General features: G+C 35.8%; 1 protein-coding gene and 1 non-coding gene across 2 annotated transcripts in view; both read right to left on the bottom strand.

The window, feature by feature from the left end:
* Nucleotides 1-21,952, bottom strand: part of atg7 (ATG7 autophagy related 7 homolog (S. cerevisiae)) — a 114,233-nt gene that overhangs the window by 63,151 nt on the left and 29,130 nt on the right. Inside the window, exons 13-16 of the mRNA XM_046875725.1 lie at nucleotides 11,909-12,103; nucleotides 11,525-11,675; nucleotides 6,805-6,881; nucleotides 4,554-4,669 (exon numbers count right to left, since the gene is read on the bottom strand). Of these exons, the coding sequence (XP_046731681.1) occupies nucleotides 4,554-4,669; nucleotides 6,805-6,881; nucleotides 11,525-11,675; nucleotides 11,909-12,103 (539 nt within the window). The remainder of the gene's footprint in view (nucleotides 1-4,553; nucleotides 4,670-6,804; nucleotides 6,882-11,524; nucleotides 11,676-11,908; nucleotides 12,104-21,952) is intronic.
* trnae-cuc lies at nucleotides 3,248-3,319 on the bottom strand. Its single transcript has one exon. It is a non-coding gene; the product is annotated as a tRNA-Glu (tRNA).

A 21,952-nucleotide genomic window follows, 5' to 3' on the forward strand; every position in this document is an offset into this window, starting at 1 on the left:
ACTCTAATGTTACTCTTAGTACAACAAACTATTAATAGAATAATATTATGTGAGTCAAACACTGATTGATATCTATTAAAATGATCATGAGCCCAAAACTTTTTTTCTCAACTACTTAAAAAAAAAAAAGAAATCGCACAAATAAGGCCATGGGTGTTGTGCAGTCAGGAGTTTCTTCCATCATTTATTGCTCTCAAAATGTTCTGCTTGCTGTTGAACTGACACTGAACTGTATCAAGTGACAGAGTTCACACTCTACCCTGATTGGTGGATTGGTGACTTGCTGAGTGCTTTTTATCCACTCAAACAAAAAGGAACCACTGATTTCACAAAATGCAAAAAGTAAAAAGTTTTCTCATTTGAAATGCAGTGAATTAAAAGTAAAAGTTTCCCCAAATGGAAATACGTCAGTAAAGTACAGATACACGAAAAAGCTATTAAGTACAGTAACAAATTACATTTACCCAATTACATTTACTTACATTTACCACCGCTGTAGACTAACTGATCACATAACAACATTTAGACAATTGTGTTGAGTTGTTAGAAAGTCTCACTATGGCAAGAGTTCAATAATGTATAATCCTAAACAATGAAAAGGGGACCAAGACTAAAATGGCAAAATATGAAGGTTTGAATGGTTATAACAATAAATCATTGGTCAGGAAATGAACATGAAGGAAACATGTGCACTCCTGAGGCCTCCTGTGCTAAAACCAGGGAAATTCAATTCTATAATCCTCTTGTGCACATGTCTGACTGCATGACTGCAACATTTTCTCATACTCATCAACTGTTTGAATCCATCAACAACGAATGGAACAATATTGACTCGGTTTGCAAATGTACCCACTAGGCATTTAAATGAAATCGAAGGGAAAAGTTATCCCATACTAAATTACTTCATCAAAATGTTTGATTCTGGTTCATTTCCTGACCAATGAGTTGCTTTTCAATCAATTATTTTGCCATTTTGAAGCTTGCAGGTGCCTCTGCTTTATGAAGCATGAAGACATCTTTAATTATCAGTAGGTATTTTTGCCTCAACACCCCAACCCCACCTTCACGCCTCCCAACCATTCCGCAATGATAAACGGGCTTTCATTTCAATCAGAACATAAATGTCAACAGGATATAAGACACCGAAGTGCGATTTTATCCAAGCCCACAACGCCTGGAAGGTAGTCGTTCTTCACATCACAAGGCTTTTTGCCAGAACTCATTTTTCAGCTGAAAAGCTGTTAGCTATGTCGTTGTCTAGATAAAAGATAGCAAGATGACAGCAGTCAAAAGAGCATGTTGGAATTTGCAAAACAGACAGGTATTTTTCTCAACTCGATGCCTTGTTTCAGGATGCTATGAGCATGTGTCACATTACCACACATCTTAGTAGCAGATTTCTTTATACTTTGAGCAAAGCCACATCAGGACATGTATATTCTAAGCCACTTCAAAATCCCCAGAGCCAAACATTTTAGCAAGGAATCTAAAGTGAAAAGTACAAGAATTCTCCATCTCCCTTTGTTCTATCTTTTGTTGTAGACCCTCTCATCATGCTTTCTCCAAAATCGCCTAATGCGTCTGTGAAACATAAGGACTCTATTTACTTTGAAACATCCAAAAGTAGTATACATCACAAATAGTGCATAGATCATATTAGATGATGAGATACAATGCATCATAGATAAAAACAGTATAAGGACAAAAAGATTTTTGGACATCTGACTATGAGATTTGTATTTGCATACTTTGAACATCCCATTTAATCTTTAATCATCCCCTGTTATAGTTACCTCCAGTCTTCTCGGATGTTCCAGTAGATTTTGGAGTGTGGTTGTGGAGATTTGTGCTCGTTCAGCCACAGAAGTGTTAGTAAAAGCAGATGTAGGTGAGGTGAGGAGGCCTAGGTTGCAGTCATGGTTTTAATTCATCCCAAAGGTGTCCAATTGGGATGAGGTCAGAGCTCTAAAGCAGGCTTCTCAAGATCTTCCACCACAACCCATGTTAAGCATATCTTCATTAAAATTGCTTTGTGCAAGATTGCTTTGTCATGCCGGTTTGGGTCTCAAAGTTGGGGCAATGCGACACCATCCAAAGACATCCTATAGAATAATGTGCTTTCAGCTTCTGTGGTAACTGTTTGGTGCAAAACATATGGCAGGAAAAGTCAGGTGTCCCAATACTTTTGTCGATATAGTGTGTATAGCTAGATTCTAGATGGTTCCCTGGACTTATAGGATATTTGTACATGGAATATGGGTTGATTTTGTGCAATGTCAGGAGGCACATTTGCAGGGAAAAAACTTTAGCATTCAATCAACGTCTTGATGTAGATTAAAAAAAGATTGCTGAGAATTGTGCTGTCATTGGCAGTGACCTTCTGCTACACTATAAAGATAAATCTACTGTAGGTATCCATCTTCAAACTCACCCTTGAAGATGAACAACCCTGATCATAACTTTGGAAAATATCGCAATATGCTGAAGCGAAGAAGCGACTACAAAGGCATTTTCTCTAACTCAATCTGATAAAAAATAAATAAATAAATAAAATAAATAAAGCAAAGTTTTTGAGTGTTTAAAAATACTTTGCTATAGTTATTCTGTTTTTTTTTTCCAAGGGTCAGTTTGAGCCGTCATTGATTTCGGGATACATTGCGTCAGATTCCACCAAATTATAAATATTGATTATTTACAAAAAAATGTTAACCTTTCATTATAACCATAATTCCAAAAAAAGGTGGGCGCAGTGTAAAATGTAAATAAAACAGAATGCAATGATTTGCAATCCTCATAAAGCCATACTTTAGACATTTGATCCGTCTTCTTTGTTCTATTGTGAATAAACTCAGGAAATGTACATTTTTAAGGAAAAAAAAATGGTAAATATTGAATTTGATGGCTGCAACACATCTCAAAAAGGTTGGGAAAAGGCAACAAAAGGCTTGAAATATAATTGTTACTTAAAAGAAACAGCTCGAGAAACATTTAGTAACTAATAAGGTGAATTGGCAACCGGCAACCATGAATTGGCAACCTTTTGTTATCTACAAACACAGGTTAAATCTCTATCATGCAAAGGAGATGTCATATGTGTACTTTCTTTCGGCTTCTCCCAACAGGGGACGCCACAGCGGACCATCCGCATGTTTGATTTGGCACATGTTTTTACCCTGGATGCCCTTCCAAACGCAACCCTCCCCATTTATCCGGGCTTGGGACCGGCACTAAGAGAGGCTGGGGTCGGTTCCCTGACCGGGGATCGAACCCGGGCCGCAGCGGTGAGAGCGCCGCATCCTAACCACTAGACCACCAGGGAACCTGAAGTTATATGTGTACACTATTCAGAAATGCCACCACCTTCTATGAGCCAAAGCTCATTTAAAATGAACTGAGGCCAACTGGAAAAACTGTTCTGTGATCAGAAGAATTTAAAATTCTATTTGGAAACCTTTTACACCAGACTGAAGAAGAGAGAAACCATCCAACCAATGGCACACAATTCAAAACTCTGAATCTCTGATGGTATGGGGTGCATTAGTGCCTATGAAAAGAGCAGCTTGCATATCTGGAAAGGCACTGTTAATGTTGAAATGTATATATAGGTTTAGTTCCCAGACAACTTTTTTAACAGGGAAGGTCCTGCATATTTCACTAAGACAATGCTAAACCACATACTGCATCTAATACAACAGCATGGCTAAAGAATAGAGGAGTTCAGATGCTGGATTGGCCTGTCTGCAGTCCAGACCTTTCGTCAATTGAAAACATTTGGCGCATCATGAAACAAAAAACATGACAAAAAAGAACCAGGTCTGTTGAGCAGCTAGAATCCAGTATTAGATACAAAAAGGGCAACATTGCTCTCCCAAAACTCCCAGCAAGAAAGAGAGGAAGCTACCAATGCCATGCCAAATTTGTACATTTCCTTAATGTAAATAAAACAAGGGTTTATGAGATTTGAAAATCATTGCATTCTGTTTTTTTTTAAAATTTTGTATAGCATCCCAACTTTTTAAAATTGGGGTTGTAATTCCTTAAAAAACTATGCAGCATTAGTTATGTATTTGGAGCAGCATACTAATTGCTTTAAAATGAAAATCATGATTTTAGATTTTATCCTGTAATTTATTGTGATGAATTCATTGTAAATTCATATTACACTTTATATAATACAACAATTTAAATCTATATATTCATCAGTCATTTTATGAGTATCGATATATGTCACATTATAATATCTTCTGTGTGCGCTCATCTCTTGTAAAGTCGGGGAAACTTAACTCAAGGTATATTTTCCTTTTGCTGTTTGAGCTAAAAGTTAGAAAATAAAGTAAAAATCATATGCTACAGTAACACAGTTGTTATGCTGTGGCATTTTAGCACAGGTGTGAGCATAATGTTGAGCTCTTCTTTTGCTTACTTCTGTGCTCTAAACGGGGCCAAGGGATTGATTTGGTGTCCAAGACAGGAAAGTGGTTAATGGTCACATAAGCACAAGGTGTGAGACTAAACTAGGAACGGTTTATGTATAGATATTATGTAATGCTCACCCCTCTGGATGTTGTAGGATGGAAACCATTAGCTCAACAGCCAAAGCTCCAGCAATCATAGCCAGACCAGGCCTGCTCACCGTACACTGCTGATCCAGAGTCCTGTCTCGGGTCGACTGGATAAAAATGGCACATACATTAGACAAAAATTCTAAACATTCTCATTGGTCAATAAAATATAAAATGAGTGACTGATCCAAATGATATAACTAAGTTATCAATTTAATTTTATCAATTACAACAAACAAATATATTTGTACCTCAATGAAATGAACCAAACCAAAAGATCCTATACAGAAATCTGATACATGACCGTATATGAACATACAGTGAGGAAAATAAATATTTGAACACCCTGCTATTTTGCAAGTTCTCCCACTTAGAAATCATGGAGGGGTCTGAAATTGTCATTGTAGGTGCATGTCCACTGTGAGAGACATAATCTAAAAAAAGAAATCCAGAAATCACAATATATGATTTTTAAACTATTTATTTGTATGATACAGCTGCAAATAAGTATTTGAACACCTGTCTATCAGCTAGAATTCTGACCCTCAAAGACCTGTTAGTCTGCCTTTAAAATGTCCACCTCCACTACATTTATTATCCTAAATTAGATGCACCTGTTTGAGGTCGTTAGCTGCATAAAGACACCTGTCCACCCCATACAATCAGTAAGAATCCAACTACTAACATGGCCAAGACCAAAGAGCTGTCCAAAGACACTAGAGACAAAATTGTACACCTCCACAAGGCTGGAAAGGGCTACGGGGAAATTGCCAAGCAGCTTGATGAAAAAAGGTCCACTGTTGGAGCAATCATTAGAAAATGGAAGAAGCTAAACATGACTGTCAATCTCCCTCGGACTGGGGCTCCATGCAAGATCTCACCTCGTGGGGTCTCAATGATCCTAAGGAAGGTGAGAAATCAGCCCAGAACTACACGGGAGGAGCTGGTCAATGACCTGAAAAGAGCTGGGACCACCGTTTCCAAGGTTACTATTGGTAATACACTAAGACGTCTTGGTTTGAAATCATGCATGGCACGGAAGGTTCCCCTGCTTAAACCAGCACATGTCCAGGCATGTCTTAAGTTTGCCAATGACCATTTGGATGATCCAGAGGAGTCATGGGAGAAAGTCATGTGGTCAGATGAGACCAAAATAGAACTTTTGGGTCATAATTCCACTAAACGTGTTTGGAGGAAGAAGAATGATGGGTACCATCCCAAGAACACCATCCCTACTGTGAAGCGGCTAATTTACGGATTTTTCCTGGTTTTTTTCCGGTTTCACGAGCTTCAATCCAAAAAACTGAGCCCCATAACATTAGACCAATAAAATTGCTGAACGGGTTCAGTTGAACCAATGAAACTCTTTATATTAAATCAGATGCACTCCCACTGAATCGGGCCGCACCACATCATAAATATGGATGATGTTCCTCTGACGTTTGACCTGCCGCTCACTCGGACTGGCAACAGGAAATGGGAATCATTCGTCACGCTGAAAACAACCGGGCATGAAAAAACGCACTTCACCTGTGTTCTGAGCTGGTTTTAAACAATTGCTTTTAATACTTTAAAAGTACTGCATTGTGTCTTGCTGCTTGCTCTTTTTTTCAACTCTGGAATCAATTGTAAAACAACAATAAATGTATAAAAAATTTAAAGTTTTTTGACCATTTATTTAATGGAATTAAGGAAACAAAACGTAGTTATATAAAGTAAGTAATAAGTTATTGGAAAAAAGTAAATTTTATGTATAACACAATTACAATGTGTTTGTATTATAAATACAAGGATAAACATCCTTTACCCATATAAAGACATGTACTCTATACGCATATATGTGTTATATATATGTGTATTTGGGAAAATATGTTACATATATAAAAACGGCCATTTTTAATTATATGTGCCATATATGTACAGGTATCGGACATATTTCTATAACTACAGTATGAAATCCAAACATAAATAAGTATGCAATATGTGATGGATGGATGGATGGATGGATGGATGGATGGATGGAATTTAATTGCGCGATCAGTGCACAAAATCGAAGAGATTGGTAATGGACAGATGCAATAAGATAGATTGTGGATGGATGGAAAGATAAATTTTTATAAATGAATGATAAATGGGTAGAATAATGTATGGGTGGACGAATGAATGAATTGATGGATGAATGAATAAATCTAGATACATCTAATGAGAACTAATGATTGTTAAAGGAAGCGTGGAAACTCACATCACCAGGTGCAACAACATCATTGCAGAAGTAACAACCGAGTCGGTGTCCAGGTATGTTAGAGAACAGAGACGTTCCTGAAAATATGAACAGTACAACATTTAAAAAAATATATAAATACAGTATGTGCTCATTTCTGCTTGTTAATAACTCTTTGATGCACATTGACTACTCTAAAATATATCCAAATTTCTGTAGTTTGAACCCTTTAGATATACTACAGTGATAGACTACAATGGTTGCTAAAATGTGAGGGGTGTTATTTTTATCATGCAGTTATTTATATTTATATATTTATATTCATATAAAATTGTTTTTACATTTTGTAAAATTAAATAAGCTTGCATATCATCCCCAGATTCCCTATATGTAAATGAGACTGGAAAAGGATGTTTAAAAAAAAAAAACATCACCTAAACAACTTGTTATTCAAAAAAGTACAAAAGTACAGTCATTAGCTAAAAAAGTAGCGAGGACAAAACACGTTTTACCCCAATGTTTTGGGAAAAATCCAGAAATGGGGAAATGTATAACTTTGTGAACACAAGATAAAATCATTATAATGATTCAAATGTTTGATAAAAAATTCAACGGCTATTGAAAAATGATGTGAAGCCAAACAACACTGACTTTTCCTTTTATAAAAAAACGTAATCTGTCTACAATTTTACCAACAAAGCTTAAAGATAAAAAAAAAAAAAAATCCAAAAGAAAAGATGAGTTACTTTGTTTATTTTTTAATTCTTTCTCAACTTTTGACAAATGATTTAATGTTAAGACCATTAAGAAAAATTATATTTTGCCCTTTTGGTCTTGGGCCATTTTTTGTGTGGGTAGAAATAGAAAAATACAGTAATTCCCCACTTTACCCCGGTTCGAATCATTTACCACATAACTAATCTGTTTGGCTGATTTTCCCAGTCTCTTGCGGATTGCACGATACAGCAAAAAACTTATAGGGAATTGTTTTTATGGCGTTTTATGTTGAAATAAGGAAATTGCTTAATAACAATATGATTATTAATTATAATATGAAGTAAAATGTTAATACAGTACAGTTCCTTATACATAAAATAGCATTTTTGGGGTGGCGTCTGTTTATCACTGTTTTGGAACGTAACCACCGCGATAAACGAGCGATTACCGTATTCTAAAAAAATTCCTTTCATTTCCTCCTATTGCTTTTTACCCCTAAGACAATCATGAAAGCACTAGCAGAAAAAAGGGGTGTGTAGTTTTCCCTTTTTTTAATGGAATATCCATTTTTCAAACATGCCTAAAAGAGATCAATGGAAATCATATCTTATTTTAGAGCTGTAAATTGCATAAAACCCAAGAGAAATAAAATCTATGATTGCTATTGTAACATAATCGATGTCGGGCCATGATCTGCAGCACAAAGTTTAAATAATTGGTGACATTCCAGCGTCTTTCTGCACTTCACCTGAATTTTATTTTACCGCCTGATAACGCTTGTTTCTCCGATACAACTTTTAAAATGCATAACTTAAATTTATTCATTTACTTCCTCAAGTCGTAATTAAGAGTATTTTAGCTTGTAGAAACTGTACTAATACAGTAAGTGAAAGCTAAAGATGTAGGTTTTTTTATGTAGAGTTGCATAAAATCTCTATTCCATCTGGTTTCAACATTCTGTTTAGCACAGCTTGAGTAGAGGCATGTTGAGGTCATGCTAGTTTGAATAGACAGCCATCGCTATTAGAAACACTCTGACATCAGTCTAATCATGTTAAACTAGTATTCTATCAGAAATCTATGCTAGATTTTTCATTCATACTTTACTTGATGTTTAGATTAAAAAAGCATTAGTACTGATGCCAGTCCTATCCCAATATTTTAATTCTGTGCTCACTTATCACTCATTAAAAAACTCCAAATACCAATAAACATCATGTAATACTATGTGGACTGAGCCTACTCATGGAACACTAATGAACAGATGAAAGGAAATGACAGCAATTTGCAAGTATTTAAAAAATAAAGACGTAGTTACTCATTAGCGGCTGACAATAATGATTAGCTACACAAAAAAGTACTTTACAGGTAGTCGTTGACTTAAGACCACAATTGGGACCGACAAATCGGTCGTAAAACGATTTGGTCGTAAGTAAAGTAGGCTATATGTACAGTACTGTGAAATTATGCCGGAAGCTGGTAAAAAAATAAAGTACGCCGCGGCTAGCGATTGTGGTCATAAAGTCGAATGGTCGTAAGTTGCATAGGTTGTAAGTTGACGACTACCTGTACTTGCAGCTGCACAAAATCCAAAGTAATAAACCCTGCACATCTCTAAATCAACCCTAGTGAATCCAAGCTAAATATAACCGTCATTAAATATTAACAAACTTTAATTCAATTATAAAGAATGTCCATGGCCACCATTGTCCCTGATTATCCAGTTTATACGTAGCTAATGCTATGCAGGGATGGACAGTTTCTATGATATATATATTTCAAATAAGTTTTTCAAATATAAAATAGGATTTTGTCATTTGTATATAAAAGGGTTGATAAAAATGTCTACATATTTTGTATCAAAATACTTTAGTGTCTTGGATTTTTGCATTTTAAAATACCGCAAAATACTTCACACTTTTTATGACATCATAAAATGCGGCCTCTGATTGGTGCTTACTCAGTAGTTTACCCAGATATGTTGAGATCAGAATAGAGAATTGATCCATATGGAAAAAGGTGTTGAAGGTAAGAATCGTGCAGGCTGCCAGATTTTAAATAAGTGTCCAGTGATTGATAAATAAATATTTGTTTGCCGAGTATTGATTTTGCATACCATTGCATGATTGATTGCCTGACACATAATATATTATTATAATGATGATTAACAATTAAATGATTAATTAGTTAGAAACTAGTTGCTATCAATACAGGTACCATCAGTTGTTTTCTTATGAATGACTTGTTTGTCACTGATTTAGTGTTGCTGACAGAAAATAGGCCCTTTGTTACAGAACACCAAGTAACTAAATTAGGATACAATTGAATTTTCGCAAACTGTTAAACATTTAACTGTTTTACTTTAAAAATAACCTTCATCTGGTAGATCACAGGGAAATGTATGTGAATATTTGATCTGTTACCGGTTGCATATGTCAGATTTATTGCGTGTCTCAGCCAGAGAAATGCTGTTGCTATCCAACATTGTTTACTTAATAAAATGAATAGTGTAATGCTGAAAAGATAAAGTAGATCAAATAGGCCAATTGATAGAAGGTTTAAAAAAAAAAGAAATTTCATGCTCCCCTGTAAAAGTATTTTTTTGTATTTTTAAAATACAAAAATACAGTAGTTTATTTTAATATATGGTTTGGCTGCTGTATTTTGTAATTTAGTTTGATACACTTGAGGTTAAAGTGTAAAAAAGTTACAATTGTTATTATATTTTAAAATACATTTTGATGTATCTTTGCCAAACCCTAATGCTTTGTAGGTTTCTCATTTCAGTTTTGCTAACTGAAGGAAAAGTATTAAGGAAACTGCATTACTAGTTTTTAAAATGAAATTAGTTTTATTAATTATAATTTTTTAAATAAAAACAGGGTACGCTACATATTATTTATTCCCTAAACCCCTTCAAGAAATACCTAAACACCAAGTCCATCTAGTGAAACAACCTTAATATCTATCCCTTCTTCTCCTTTTATTTTTGCTCATTATAGCAATGCAGTTACTTGCATTCTAATACCACTTATAAAAACAATGATATAAAATTTTTTTTTTATGAAATGAAGAAGTTTTAAGAAGAATTGGATTGTCTCCGCAAAAACACGTCTCTCTTTTCTTTTGCACTCCATCCAATTGTCTCTTCTGTATAGTTCTTTACACTGAGTGATACATTTAGAAATTTAAATAAGGATTTAAAGTTTAAAACCCCACTGAAATATTTTATGAGCATTCCAAATGTTTATTCATGGCCGTTAGTGTAATGTACCCCTGATTATATACGAGATAAACAACTGTGCTACAGCGATGTCCATAAAAGGTCAAGCAAAGTCATCATTAGCATTCCCTCCACATTCATGACCGTTGAAACTGTTTATTCTTGTGGGATAAAATTACACACAGGTTATCATATGGAAAACAGGATTATAATCTTTCCTGCACCTTATGTTAACTTCTTGCCGGCGTTCCTTTAAAGTTGAACGGTAGATGAACAATAGTTAAAATTGATAAATAATTAAATGTATGCCTGTGGCTCAGCTGTACGTGTTTAAAGGGGAAAAAAAAGTAGTATTAGCAAAACTATTACCCTAGTGGGCGGTTTTTCAATTTTCAAACCATTCATTCTGTGCACTTACGTTAATAGCTTAATATATATATATAAGTCGCTCGAAAGTTCGGAGAAACATTTCAAAATGTTTGCACTAATAAATTAACCATTTTATTATTTATATTATTTTATAATAAACAATTTTATGATTGTATTATTCATTTAATATAGGAAATAAAACATTTATGATAAGTAATTCACAATTTTTGTTGAGTTTACAGTACAGTACAATTCCCCTTGAAAAAGGAAACATCAAAAGGGGAGAGTCAAAACCTCGCGATGTTTTGTTACTCTCGAGGGGTCATGAAACGTAACCCCCGTGAGTATTAAGGTTGCACTATATACATATACACTTTTTTTTTGCCAACGGGAAAGTAAAATGAACGAATAAAGTGTTAGTCTCTATCCTACCTGGTGTCGCAGGAGTCGAGGATGAAGAGGAATCTGATGCAGAGAAGGATGATGAAGGGCTGGAGTCTCCTGTGTCTGAGTCTTTGGGTTTCTTAAGGCCGTGTCTCATTACAACATAGGTGTCAAACCCGAGAGCTGCGTTCACGACAAGCTGGAAGAGTAGATACATTAAGTGCAAGAGGTTTTTTTTTTAGAACACATAATAGCTCATGTTTCTTACTTTGCTACTAATTTGCAGTGACAGAAAGAGATTTACAATACCTTTTCTGTACTATGGGTTATTTTTGGCCCGCTAAAAACATGCTACCTTTTCTACAGCCAATTACAGACTAGAAAAAAACGAATTCACTGATGTATTATTCAGAGCAGTAGAAGTTCTAATACCTTTCTCTGGCTAGCTGCGATGACGGTGGGAAGCCATCGACTCTCTCGAGTGTCCATAAGCAGGAAGACAACGTCATGGGATGAGATCAGCTCCTCCAACTGTTCGACGTCTTTCTGTGCCTGAGCAATTGTCACTTCAGAAAAACTCACGGGGTGGCCGGGCATGGGGATGCTCATGTTGAATCCCTTAGCATTCTGGAACAGCCAGAGAAAAGAAAAGATTTTGATTATGCAAGAAATATATTTCTTTTTATATAATACTGATGTGGTGCAGGGGTTTCAGTATAAGCTTTGGTGAATCCCAAAACAGTAGGTAGATTGGATCATTTTAAGTTCCCCGAGTGCATGTATGAGTGTTAGAGGTGCCACAGATGATCAACCATATGTTTCACTGTTTCTAGAAGGTGCAAAAGATCCAACACAACCTTCAGAAAATTAAACAAGTAATGTAGGTTGTAGCAGTGGATGGAAGCATGGTTGAGCATCAGCTGGAGAGGATGTGGGTGAACCAACAGGTAACTGATGATTTTCAACTGTGGCTTATTATGGCCAGACTATTCAGACAGGGAAGGTAGGGGAAGGGAAAGGAAAGGAAGGGAAGGGAAAGGAAATGAAGGGGGGGGGGGGCTTGGGGGCGGGGTAGGAAGGAAGGAAGGAAGGAAGGAAGGAAGGAAGGAAGGAGCTTTATATTTGTAATATGTACTTTATAGCACAGTGAAATTCTTTCTTCACATATCCCAGCTATGTTACAGCACCCCTGGAGCACAGAGGTTCAAGGTCCCCAAGAGTGTCAGCTTGGCTATACCAGTGCTCAAACCTCTGGCCTTCCAATCAGTAACCCCAAGACTTAACCACTGAGCTACAACCTCCCCAATCAGAGAAAGAGCATTAACTTGTGCATAAATCACTGAAACTAACAATAAACGCTCAGATAACATGCTGGGTGTCTCCATGAGTCTTCCTTCCCACCCTCACATGCCTCGCATCTACTGTGGAGCTGAAACCCAGGATCTGAAGAAATACCCTGCTCCCACAAAGACATAACAAACTGCTTTTCTTTTATCAACAACATCAAATGCTACCTTAACTGGCAACTGGCAAAAGGCTACTGTTTAGTGCACTTGTATGAAATTTGGGATGACAGACACCACCCCACGCTCATTAAACAAACAAAGAAATGTTGATCCTGTGACTGCTTTCCCACCTTATTATACTCAGGGAACACCTCATTTTATTTGAATCTGTGGCTAAGGACAGAGAAATCATGGCTGACTAATTTAACCTGTTGCTGGTCACTCTGATTCCTACCAGGAAAGGATAAAAGAAGAGAAAGGAATGAAATAAGAGGCCGAAAATACACCAGTGAGTCTAAAAAAAATGAATAAAGATAAGATACACGAGGCAAGAGCTTGTATTTTGCTTAAGCTATTAATAGCAGCCTGACTGCATTAAAGTGGGTCACTTTATCATTGCCTGGCTTTTCATACATCCTGTTAATGAAAAGCTTATTAAATCACAGGCGCTGTATATTTAATGATGTCTGCTCGGGTCTGTTGTGCTTTAATGCCGAACATTTCACAGAGGCGCATAATAGGGCCACTGTGACCCGTGGACTTCCTTTGATTATTCATTTAAACAGTAAAGTGGGAAAAAAAAGATCTATGCGATTCTATGATGCTGAGGAGACTGAAGTGAATCATACATCACTCACATTCTGGTGTCTCCTGAAATGAGTATTCCACTAAGAAGATTTCTAGGAGTGTGTGTGTGTTTTGCGTATGTGCGAGTGTGTGAGATAAGTATGGCAGGAGCATTAATTATGGCTGAGATAACAGAGCAGTAGCTAATTAGCTCTAATCACATAGGGGTTTTGCAAAGGTAAGGTATGAACTGCTCATTAGCCAAACAGGAGGAGCTGATCAATGCAGGAAACATCAATAAATTATGAGCAGTGTGTAAACAGAGCAGGAGTCTAATTCACCACATAGAACAAGCAAGCATTATGCAGAGGAGGTCATGAGGATTTTGGAGTGTGGACGGCTTAAAAAAAAGCAGACACACACGGGAAGGAATTTCCTTCTTTGTAATGTAAACTCACCTCAACCTCTAACCCCACCTACAGCAGCCCGAACTGCATACTTTCAAAGATTATATAATAGGCTACTTTACAATGTAGCAACTGCACAATATTTTCACATACTGTACAGTACAATAAACATCATTAAATATCCATACATGCCTCTTTAATGTACTAAACACCACATTTCACACACTCATAATTTCTTCTTTTGCTAAAGGTCTTTTTCGTTTGTTCTCAGCTTGAAAGCAAGTAAATAATCTTAAATCTTGTTGCAAAATGAACAAACGAAACACTGGAATTTCAATGTCCTCTGCACCTGCATTCTGAACTAAATAAGGCAAGATAACAAGAATGCAAGAACAAACAAAATAAACAAGGAATAAATATAAATGTCCATTTTTCTCACATTCAACGGACACTTTCATACTTGCTTATGCATGTAATTGTACATCATGAGGAAGAAGTGAAATTCATAAGATCACAAAATCAAACTTATACAAATCCTGATCTTATTGGTTTCTGATATTGATTATCAGTTGAGATGAATATGGCTCCATGTTGGCTGGAGCTGATAGTATGTCTATATCAGGGGTCTTCAACTAAAAATAGCTTGAGGTCTAATAAATAAACCCTCCAGCTGAGGTCCAAATAATTATATACCTAAAGTTCCTTCCATGCGTCTATGTTTAGTTTCGTAATGGCGTTTAATGTTTCTACTTCCCGACAACCGCAACAGACTCCGAGCAAATGAGACACACAGGCCTCGTAAAAATCTCGACGCAGGAAGAATAAATGCATATCTTTCCACCCATTCATCTCAGAAAAACGGATTTCAGCATCAACTTTCCTTGTTTTTGAGAATCGCTTTGTCTCACTGAAAGTTTCATCCGTTTGCACAGCGCTCTCTTCTGCCTTCACTGCACGTGCAAACTGCACGTCTGATCGTAGCAACAGTGGGCATAGCAACTGTAGTAGCGACCCGTGACGCTGTACGACCCAAACAGCTCTTCTGAGCTGACCTTCATGTGCCTGATATACATTTGATTCAATTAGAAAATAGCGTTTGGCATATATTTATTCCATGATGTGAAAAGGCTTTGCTGGAAGCATCTTGCGGTCCGGATTCGGATCGGAGTCCGAAATTTGGTGACCCATGGTCTATAGCAACTCAAATAATCACTCTGTCAATAGTGAGCAGAAAATCAGCAGAACTCAATAAAATATCAAACCTTAAGAAGGATGAGCTATAAGCCAAAAACTAGAATATGGAGATTGTGTGGGTACAGACTCACTCAAACTGGACATTTGAATACTCGACTACTTTTTTTTCTATCCAGTTTGTGTGTATTTCAGTTTGCTTCTTGTTAATGGCTGACAGAAGTGGAACCTAAATTTTAATTTTATAGCAAATTCTACTCAAGGTTTCATGTTTTATAAATGTGGAGATGCTTTGCATTGTTATGAAGACTGAGTATTTGAGTTATCCTATTCGGCAGCTCAAACTAGCCATTTTTCTCTCTCTTAATAACAAGGGTTTTCCACCCACAGAAGACAGACGGGTTTGAGCTGACAAGAATGATAGTCAGCTCAAACCCGTCAGATAATTGAAACACCCATTTGTTACAATGGTAACAGAAAAACATTTCAGAATTCACAAAAATCTAAAATTGAAGCTGAACAACAGCAAAAGACCACAAGAATAGTCATGAATTACAAAGTGAGCACCTTGTTAATCCTACCAGATGTTTAAAATCTACTTAAAAATGGCAACCATTATAAAGAACAATCAAAGTAATGCCTTATTTTTTACCACCTTTCCATGTTGGCCTTAAATCTTTAGGACAGAAAATACAGGATGTTCCTGATTATTCTGGAATGAGCTTAAGTAGAATGAATGAGACTCAAATGCCAACTGTCAGAAATAATCTGAAATGCCAGTTAGCTTCAGATCTCCACTCAAACATGTGCATAGGGACTACGCATCACATAAGATGTAGTCACATCGCTGATGACTCAGTCTGAGCTCAAAATTTCACATGAACGGTTCAGAGATAATTTAATGCAAAGATGTCAAGACATTTATCTTTTTTGTCCAATGCAATAGGATTTGGCTTCGTTATTAATGTCACAGAGCGGAAACTAATAACTGACAGCAAGCCAGAGCTTGGGCTTCTCTAGTGTTAATAATTCAGCTCACTTAAGGACAAAAAAAAAATAACAATTCCTCATGATGGCCTGTCCAATTTTCTAAGCAAAAAAAAATAATTGAGCAAGTAAATTTATTAAGGAATAACTCCAACATGAATATGAGGTATTATATTACTTTGGCTGTCTACATAGACAGGTTGACAAGCAGCACAGACAGTGTAGATAATTAGCATGAGCTTAGTGTTTGGTTATGTTTAGGACTGGTTTCACTGATTGTGTTTTCCAGCCTTTTGTCTACATTTGAAGTTTTCATAGCTCTCTCTTGATGACTGATACACTATAAAATTTGCATGAAAAAACAAGCTGCAATAAAAGACAGTCTGTCACTATTCATATAACGCACCATTTATTAGTATCATGCACACAAAAGACACACAAAAGACCAAATTCTTCTTGTGCCTGCCTCTAAACACACTATCACTAACTTAAGAGGCTACAATTACACTCACACAAACACACACACATTGTATATATACATACATATACTGTGCATATATATATATATATATATATATATATATATATATATATATATATATATATATATATATATATATATATATATATATATATGTATGTATGTATGTATGTATGTATGTATGTATGTATGCGACATGCGATTTGATTTGTGATCCGATGCTATGCAATTTTATATTGTATAGATCAGGGGTCACCAACATGGCACTAGGTCGCCTGCAAGGACCACATGAGCCGCCCGCGAGCCTTTTCTAAAAATAGCTTACCATAGCGCCAATTACCAGTGAGCTGCATCTATTTTTTTGTTGCTATTCTTTTTTAAATCACACTTGCATTAGTATGAATTTGAAAATGACGATATTAAAATATAGATGACTATCATTAATTATTAATAACAACATATAATTAATGGTAAATTGAGCAAATTTGGTATTTCAGAATGTTTGTATTATTTCGACTCGTGTGTATCAAACTGGTAGCCCTTTACATTAATTAGTATAAGATTCATTAATAAGAAGTAGCTCTCAATTTCAAAAGGTTGGTGACCCCTGGTGTAGATAGTACACTTTTATTTCTTTGACTTCTCACTTTCATTGCATTGTAGTGCGAAAAAAAAAAGATAAAACAGATTAAATGAAACCAAAGGTTATTTTCCTGTTCTGTCTCCAGAAAGATGCAGCTCTACCTCTGCCATGATAATCTATATTCTAGGTCAGCGGTCCTCAACATTTTTTGTGCCATGGACGGAATTAACGTCAGACAATATTTTCACGGACCGGCTTTTAAGGTGTGGCAGACAAATACAACAAAATAAAATGATACAACCGGCATAAAAACTGGTATTTTCTAAATATAATAATAAATGTGAGTCCACTGTGGTTTTTTTGGGTAATTTTGCACGCTTGGGGGTTTGAGTTTAGCGGTAATGTATTATGTGTTTCCGGCCAGAGCAGCCCCTTTAAGAAGGTAGCGGATGGAGGTAAGACATGTGACCGAGGCATCATGACATGCATCAAGAGTGAGTAGACAGATGTGACGGTGGGAATCTGGTAATTTTCCAAAATAAAACATTGTTCAGAATCAGATAATAAATAAAACGGAAATAATGTAAGTTATGTATTCTTTCTGTGCGGCCCAGTAACAACTGACCTACGGACCGGTGCCGGCCCATGGCCCGGGGGTTGGGGACCACTGTTCTAGGTGACTCAGCATAAACCCTTATCTCCGTGTTGTGATACATAATATTCACGTAGCAGCAGTGGAGCAGAGGGAACCCACTTGACAAACAGTTTAGCAAGAAGAAATTAATCTACATATAAAATATTGGTCACAATATATTGTAAATAATAAAGTATGGGGCATCTACTAATAATTATATAAAAAAATAATTTTTAACAATGCAAATATGTTAAAATGATGCATCACGATACAAATGCCAACTTGTATCTGATGCATACTTTTTAAAATTCGATGCATCGTCGATGCAAGTTTGGACGCACTTTCTCTTTCAGTGTTTTTTATTTGATTTATTATTTTCAGCATTGTACATTAATACTGAAGACATCCAAACTATGAAAGAAAACGTATGGACTACATCATGACTTGGCTGACTGACAGAATGCTAAGAGTGTGCACAACTGGCATCAAAGCTAAATGTAGCTACTTTGGACAATGTGCACAGGGTCTGCAAGCTGAAACACTTCGCTGATGAGAGATCAATAAATGACCAGTCTATCATAACTGAAATAACAGCAGCAAAAGAACACAGCAGGTTACGTTCCTTTCAGCCAAGAACACGAATGTTGGATACACATTTAAACTAGACATTTGAAGACCAGGTGATTTTTTTTGTCCAGTTTGGTTAAGTCTTTGCCAAAGATCTCAGTTTGCAAAAGTCTTATGCTCTTGACAGACAGGAGTGGAATACAATGCAGCCTTCTGTTGTAGAGCTGTTGTAGGACATCCAGGTCATGGGTTGTTGTTTTGCATACTGAGATGCCTTCTTGTTCACTATGGTTGTAAAGAGGGATTATTTAAATCACTATATTCTTCCAGGCAGCTCAAACCAATCTGACCATTTTCTCTGACCATCAGAAACAAGGCATTCTCACCCCTAGAACTGTCACCCACTAAAGTTTTTTTCATGCCATCCTGTGTAAACTCTAGAGAAGGGTGTATGTGTGAAATTCCCAGGAGATCAACAGATTCTGAAATATTTCCGTCATCCCATTTGGCACCAACATCCCTGCAATGATCAAAGACACAGAGATACATTCTCCCCATTCTGAACATTAAGTAAAGCTCCTGACCTGAATCTGCATGATTTTATGCAATGTGCTTTGGATATATAATTGGCTGATTGGATAACTGCATGAATGAGCAGGTGTACAGGTGACCCTGTTAAAGAGGATGGTGATCTGCATAATAATGTGGACCATTTTTCATAAAAGGCAACATGCTTCAGACACGCCTTTTTGTCTGAAAGCTTAAGCAGAGAGCTTATGTTTAATTAGCCATGGGTAATTACTTTACATTCTAATGCACATCCTCATGATTTTCGGGGGCTCTTTTGTAGCTCAGGGGCTTTTGCAAAGATCCTGGTTGCCACTGCTAGAAGGTTCAGACTCAAAGGTCCAAAAATACTTCCAGATCAACTAAGAAACACAAAATAGAATTGAACAGAGATGTCTACATGCACAAACTTAAAAAAACTATAAAGAAGCTTAACATGTTCTGCATAAAAGAGCAGACCAAGGTTTCTCTATTAATGTCTCAGACCTTGTTGGAAAAAGCATCACAAAATCCTTAATGCAAGAATGTTTAAAAACGTGTTTTGTAGAAATTGTCATGCTGGCACACATTTGGGTCTCCTAGTTCTAATGAAGGGAAAATGAATGCCTTTAAAGACATCCAACTTTGTGGGAACAATTTGGGGAAGAATTAAAAATGTCTAGAAGTGTCTATATAGTGTATTTCAAACGTGGTCACCAAACAAAACATATAGTTTTTCTAGATATTTGCTACCCATATTTACCTTATTCCATGTAGAGTATGAAAGTTAATTGGACTGTGGTGAGACCTGTGATGTTGTATGGTTTAGAGACAGTGGCATTGAGTAAAAGACAGGAGGTGGAGTTTATTAGTCATCAACTTGCTGTGTGAGGATCATAATGTCCTCCACAATTTCATCAAATACCTCCATTGTTCAAAACAATGCCAATGTCACCTGCCAATACAAACACGGCCAATAATATAGTCCCACCCCTGACACTTGATTGACAGCTTTCAGTGTAAGGCAAGCCGTGCAAGTCTTTGGTAATACAAACGCGAAAGGAATTGCGATTCTGTTCGAGTTTTGGCAGGCTACACACACGGTGCGGAAAAAACGGAAAAGCAAAAGTGGTCATTAATGTTGCTATTTAAATACCGTGCTTCCCTAAAAATAACCCCTAGCATGATTTTTCAAGGTGCTCGTAATATAAGCCCTACAGCGAGAATAAATCCTAGTTAAAATCGTCAGCCGGCATTTACGGTAGTACCATAGGTCCTTTGCAACACACGATGATGTATTCAATTATAAAATATTAATATTAATAGAATAATTATAATAAAATAATAAATAATAAAATATATTATAATAATGATAATTATAGTGATATAATATTAATATAATACAAATTATATTATATTATATAGTAATATAAATTCTAAGATTTACAATTACGTTTGGACTGTGTAACCATTTATGCGTCCACATATGGCAAACGCAATTGCAAATACAATTTGCAATTCCTTTTAAATATTGTCTGGAATATCCTTCTATATGACACAGTTTTTCATTAATAAAAAAAACAAAAAAAAAGCAATATACTGTGCATTGTGAAAATGAAATCAACAGTTTTTCATTTACTGAACACTATTTAAGCACCAGAGGTCCCAATCTGCATAATCCATAGTGTTAAATATATAGAGAGCCACATGCATTTGTTAATTCAGGTGGAGCAATAGGTTCACATTGCAAAGACCAACAGGCAATATATAGTATATAATTAGACATTACAAAGCTTAAAATGTTCCTCAGTAGCTTTGAAACAACACCAAAAGTTGGGCATTTTAGTCACGTTGGAGCTCTATTTCTGCTTTTGTTGCAGTTACTGCTACAGAACCTTTTTTTTTTTTTTAACCTATAGTATATTATAATTTATAATATTAAACCTGTTCAAAATATTCTTTAGTTTTACACAAAAATGCACATTGTCTTGAATTTTATTTAAAATCCAAATTTTTATTAGTAAGAATCATTAATTGATTTAAATAAAACATATTATACCTTTATAATATATGATATATTATATTATATTATATTATATTATATTATATTATAGTTATATAGTTATAGTCACATGTTCATCAGGATGTTTTGTTTTTTAATTCTGGTTTTTGCTTAGTGCAATCTTTTTTTGATATACCCTTTGGTTTAATTAGTTAATTAGGTTTAAAAATAGTGTTGCAATGTAAATCAAAATTAGCTGTTTGGAGTAAATTAGTAAGTTTGGATAGCTGGAATAGGTTATATTTGGATATCATATATTAAAAAATTATTTATGTAATTAAGAGCACATGACTAACATAGACAGGGGGAACTAACTAACAGAAATTATATATAAAATTCATCTGGATTGATTTTACAGCAATCTTTGGACTCAACATTGCATTGATGGTTTTTGTTGTGTGGCAGAAATTAATTCTGCTAGAGAGGTTGTGATCTGGTGCGCAAAATGCACTCGTAGAGCAAACATTTGTGCATTTGGAAGTGTTTATAGTCTTGATTCCAGATTCCAGCATAAAAAACAATACACCAAAGAACTCATGTAACACTAACAGGACAAATAATACAGTAGACCACAGTAGAGGGAGTCTTTGAAGTGCTGTTTTGCAGGTATTTTTAACACACATATATCCAGTAGAAATTATTTTTTTCAAGCCAACTAAACGTTTTTGTGAGCATTAGTCTTAGCACTTTTTTCTGCACACACATTTCTTTCTTTTTTCACTCCTGAATTTCTTGGCTTCCGGTTTGACATGTTGAAAAGGCTGTTGAGCATGAATAATCTTGACACTTCGGGAGGAGGTTGATGCAACGTTAGATGGAGTCAAACGTGGAGTGGCGGACAAATTATTCGAATGAATTGTTGGAAGAAAAAATAATCCCCCCCCAAAAAAAACTCTGATACATAAACAACATTCCTACACAAAGCCTGGTGCGAAGTCGCAGTCCC

This window comes from Silurus meridionalis, chromosome 19 (genome assembly GCF_014805685.1).
Source record: "Silurus meridionalis isolate SWU-2019-XX chromosome 19, ASM1480568v1, whole genome shotgun sequence".
NCBI lineage: Eukaryota > Metazoa > Chordata > Actinopteri > Siluriformes > Siluridae > Silurus > Silurus meridionalis.